Below are 5,535 nucleotides of genomic sequence, written 5' to 3' on the forward strand. Positions count from 1 at the left end.
TACATACGTGTTCGTATATATATCCATGTAGAATATATACACACTTAGGTTAAATTAATCTGAAAATGGTTAAACTTTCCAACACAATAATGGTTGATAGAGATGATGAGAGAAAAAGGCCAAGAATAATAAAAAAACAAGCACACAGCTACCACATATTTCTCTCCAACCAAAATGTATAGCCGATGAATACACGTACACATGCACACCTCTCTCCTTTATGTATCAAACCTACTCAACCACTTTTGATATTATAGCGCAGCTAGCATTTGCCGGCAGAAATAAAAGGAACAGCTCTAGCTTCCCCCTCACCGACTTGACCAAACTCGTACGTACGCACTGGATCTATTCGTCTGAAAAAACTACATCATTTTCTGCTGTACAAATTTTACCCTCAAAATAAGCGTGATCTTCGTTTGCACATATCTTTCACAATATATATACAAACATACACGGGAGCTTGATCACCCATATCAGTATATCACAACCCAACAAAACAGAAAAAAAAATCTATGGGAACTCTCTACCCAGAACCCCCATCTCTCCTCCAAGACCTTAAGGTTACCGTCCACAGTTCCTCCCTAGTTTTTCCCTCCCAAGAAAATGAGAGAAAATCCATGTTCTTATCCAACATAGACCAAGTTCTGAATTTCAGCGTCGAAACAGTACATTTCTTTCCATCCAAGAAAGAATTTCCTCCAGAAGTTGTAGCCGAGAAACTAAAGCACACATTAGCAAAGGCACTGGTTCCATACGATTTCCTTGCTGGTAGATTGAATCTAAACCCGCAAACGGGTCGTCTCGAGATTGATTGCAACGCAGCTGGGGTCGGTTTTGTGGTTGCTTCTAGTGAGTATACACTGGATGAGATTGGAGATTTGGTTTACCCAAACCCAGCTTTTGCGCAACTAGTTTGCAAGACTTGGGGATATATCTTGAAGCCAGATGATCATCCACTTGGTATTTTCCAGGTATATTATATATATATATATACACATACGTACGTACATAGATACATATCGATATATATATCAAATTCTACATATATTTAATTTGATATTGCAGATCCAATTATTAAACAAATATGTGAAAAAATTTATAAACCTAACTTATCTCATAAAATAGGTTTATAATAGAGGATTATTCATTGCTTATAAACACGCATAATAAGACCTTATCCATAGATAATATAAAATTTATTCTTTAACACTATCCCTCACATACATGCTAGTATTTTTTCTGATCCTTGTCACAGGATATGTAGTGCGGGTTTACATTCATCCTGAACCTGACTCTAAATTCTAATACCATAAAGAAAATTATAGGTTTAATTAATCTCATAAAACCGGTTCTACAAAAAAAGATTGTTTATTGTTTATAAACATACTCAAAACCTTGTCCACATTCAAGATGAAATTTATTCTTGAACAATATGCACTTATCTTTCCAATGAGTGATCCCTTACTTTCTACCTTCTCAACTACGCATAATTTTATTTTATTTTTCACTCAGCACTGGTACGTACTTGCATACATAAAATAGTCTTTTTTGGAGGGATTGTTGATTGTTCCATCGATCGGCATGCATGTGCCTAAAGGTTTATTTATAAATGTCCTTTCTCTTTAGGCGTACTTGTGTACATGATCTAACTGCAATAATTTTATTGCCGAGCTAATTCTTAGATCTTTCATAAGAAAGCTTTCATTATACATGTTTTATTACATGCATGATGACTTATTATTATTTTTTTCTTGGAAAAATGGTGTGCCCTACATGTTTGTTTCCTTTATATTTAAAGCACGAGGTTGTAACAAACTAGAGGTTAATAATGTCAAGGGGCGAGGAGAACAGTTGAGGGACCATGCATGCATTAAATTATGTACAGCCTGATCTGCTTCTCTCATTTCTATCTAGCTAATTAATGCTCCATCAAAAACAATCTAGCTAATTAATGCTTTTAGATCTTTTCATTATTTATTTTGAGTTAATTACTTAATTAAGGACTGATTTTGTAAAAAAATAGTTACGCTTCTAAGTGGTCCAACCAATATTACAAGTATTAACTGCCTCCCTTTCATCTACTGCTATGTCAAAAATCTCACCAAACACACAATAGTCTCATTCACACGGTATAATTCTCATTTGTAGAAAAGCTCAGTTTCACTAGCACGATAGCACGTCCTTCTACCCCTCTCTGCTTCCGTCCCTTTGCACCGCCGCATGACAAAGTCCAGTTCCATCGCCACCAGTCTGACATTGACCATCCGTTGCCTACCTTGGCATTGCCCACCATCTCAATCCTTCAACCACACGGATTTTGCACCACTAGTCCTTCACCCACATAGATTTCTTCTGCCACTAGTTCGTCGCCCACATTGATTTCTGCTGCCACTGGTCCATTGCAGCAGATGAAACTGACCACCCCATATTTTTATAGCTCGGCCCCCCATCAAAACATCAGATCAGCCTACTTAAATCATTCACCTTTTCGCTATCCTTAAAAAGCTCCAATCCCTTCCCAAGGTTGAAAGCAAGCCCCATCCAACTTTTGTGCAACCAGAAAGAGTGTTTCCCCAAACCCCATCTAATTTCTCTATTACTTCATAGAGTTTCCACCATGTAAAATGCTCAAAAAAAGATCCATCCTCCAAAAGGTATCAAATCTTCTCAAGTTCTCCATTTTCATTGCCAAAACGTGAAAACCAACTATTATACCAAAACTCGTCTTTCTTATAAGGAAAGCAAGAACCGGCTGAGAGTGCCAGAGGGAGATGTGAAGGGGCTGAGAGTGGGGGCTAAGAGTGCGAAGGGGTAGACGAAAATGATGAGACCTTTTTTGTAAATCTGAGAATTTGATATTGTGCATCTACATGATAGTTATAGTGGGAAGCCTATGTATCACTTAACTATTGGTGGGCTGTTAATTGAGTAAGGTTAGACAGACCGGTGCTAAGGTTTTCTTTTTAAAAAAAATGGATAAGTTTGTAACTTATATGTAAAAAAACTTATTTTTAACTGGTAGATTCTATTTTTTTTTAAGAGAGTACGCAATACTTACATATATATTCTAAGATTTTTTTATATATTATTTAAATAAGTTGTGTTCGGTTGTTGAACCAAACTCAATTCATCTTAACTTATTTCAAACTAATCATTAATGTGACTTATATTACTTTTTTAAACTTTTCATAAAAAATTAAATTCATCTTAACTTTCTTCATACAATTTAAACTAAAAAGTTAAACTCATTTCAATTTTAAAAAATTAAATCTATCTCAATAAAACCTATAAAATATTTATATTTAGAACTCAACTCCGGAATGATTGTTAAATACCGAGTATTTGGATGAATGCAATTTTTGGTTTAGCATACATATGATGTATTGTAGTATTTGAGATTATTGTGAGTGAGTTGGAGCAGGATATGAATTAGGAACTCAAGAGAAATTGATATATGTGTACTGGGTGGTAAAATAAAAGACTATTTGTGGCAACTTTTAATCGCCACAAATAGTCTTTGAACATGTCATTTTTTTCCTAGTGAATGTAGTACGCTGATAATGTCAAGTATGCATATTTCTTCATTGGTTTTCACAGCGTTTCAAAGCGCTGGAAAAATTATTATTTTCAGCGAATTTTTAAATGCTGGAAATAATAATAACCTATATGCAGCGTTTTAAAAAATGGCTGCAAGTAATGAACACTATTTGCAGCGAAATTTATGTTATTTCTGACAGTTTTATGTCGCTGCAAATACTTTTTTCAGCGATTTACAACTAAATTGGAACTGTAATTGTGGCGATTGTTTTTGCTATTTACAGCGTGGAAAATCGCTGAAAATAACTGAATATTTACAACGATTTTTGTCTTTCGCTGGATTTATTTATAAGTGAGTAGACAGATGCGACTATCATTCGGCGTAGTAAAAATCGCTGGGAATAAATTATTGCAGCGATTTTGGAGGTCTTTTGCAACGATTTTTGACGCTGGAAAAGACCAATTTTCTTGTAGTGAGACTATATTACTGTTATTCACAAATTATCATCTCATTTCTATTCCCAAACCTGCCATTAATCATTCAACGTCTAAGAATAATGAAACGTTCTATACAGTTGACGTCATTTAAGTGCGGTGGCTTTGCAATGGGTATCTCAACGAACCATGCAACATTTGATGGCCTAAGCTTCAAACATTTCTTGGAGAACCTGGCTTCCCTAGCTGCTGATAAACCCTGCCTTGCTGTCATCCCCTGCAATGACCGTCAGTCCCTGGCTGCTCGATCCCCACCGCAAGTCCCATTCTCACACCCTGAGCTGCTCAAGATTCCCCATGGCCAGGAGTCCAACCTTTCTGTCTTTGAAGCCACCCAAGAAGATCTTGCCTTTAACATTTTCCGGTTGACCTCCGGTGATATTGCCAACCTCAAGGAGCAGGCCAAAGCCACCAGCGGTGCCGCCATTAATGCCAACACCCGTATCACCGGCTTTAACGTCGTCTCCGCCCATGTATGGCGGTGCAAAGCATTATCCTGCGGCGCGGACAACAACATGGAGAGGCTGTCCACCATTCTTTATGCTGTTGACATAAGGCCAAGACTCAAGCCACCATTGCCGTCATCTTATGCAGGGAACGCGGTGCTCACTGCATATGCGACAGCTCCATGCAAGGAGCTAAGTGAAGGGCCATTGGCAAAGCTTGTGGATATTGTTTCCGAAGGTGAAAGAAGGATAACAGATGAGTATGCAAGGTCTGCCATAGACTGGGGAGAGCTGTACAAAGGGTTTCCCCATGGGGAGTTTTTGGTTTCATCATGGTGGAGATTAGGGTTTGCTGAGGTGGAGTATCCGTGGGGAAGGCCAAGGTACAGCTGTCCTATTGTTTATCACAGGAAGGACATCATTTTGCTGTTTCCTGATATCAATGAAGGTGGAGAAAGAGGCAGTGGGGTCAACGTTTTGGTGGCTCTCCCTGCTGAGGAAATGAAAAAGTTCCAAAGCCTCTTCCATAAGTTATTGTCAGGTTGAAGGAACTTTATCATACATAGCTTGTACTCTTGGATGTGTCTGATTAATTAATGCGAGAGTGTTGTTCTTTAGTATATGTATCTGGTAATATTTAAAGACGTTGCAAGCTAGGTGCATGCATGATGTTTGGAAAGGACCATATAATTTAAATATGTTATGGATTACTGATTACGTCTAAAGAATAATGTTGTAGTTATAGCATAGCTTTAGAATGTCGATTATATAAGAGACAAATTAAAAAAATAGCAGAATGAACAAAAAACACTAAAGAAAAATATTAAATGATTAATAGAGAACAAAAAATAATTTTAAATGCAAATTAAAGTGAAGCAAAATGATTAACGGAAAAAGTACTTAAATGAACGAATAGTAAAGCGTCGGCAATCCCTTGCACAAATATGGTATTTTGGTTATTCTTAATTCATTGAATAATTCAATTGGGAACTCAATTCTCAAAATAATTGATCCAAATATAATTGAAGAACTAATTCATTCAAAAGAAAAAGTATGA

The 5,535-nt window shown here is 36.7% G+C and overlaps 1 protein-coding gene across 1 annotated transcript; it reads left to right on the forward strand.

The window, feature by feature from the left end:
- The first annotated feature begins 282 nt into the window (after positions 1–282).
- Positions 283–5,203, forward strand: LOC122316906 (omega-hydroxypalmitate O-feruloyl transferase). The gene is made up of 2 exons (XM_043133749.1): positions 283–971; positions 4,113–5,203. Exons 1-2 carry the CDS (start codon positions 513–515, stop codon positions 5,022–5,024), a joined length of 1,371 nt encoding a protein of 456 aa, XP_042989683.1. The 5' UTR covers positions 283–512; the 3' UTR covers positions 5,025–5,203.
- The last annotated feature ends 332 nt before the right edge of the window (positions 5,204–5,535 follow it).

Source organism: Carya illinoinensis, chromosome 7 (assembly GCF_018687715.1).
Source record: "Carya illinoinensis cultivar Pawnee chromosome 7, C.illinoinensisPawnee_v1, whole genome shotgun sequence".
NCBI lineage: Eukaryota > Viridiplantae > Streptophyta > Magnoliopsida > Fagales > Juglandaceae > Carya > Carya illinoinensis.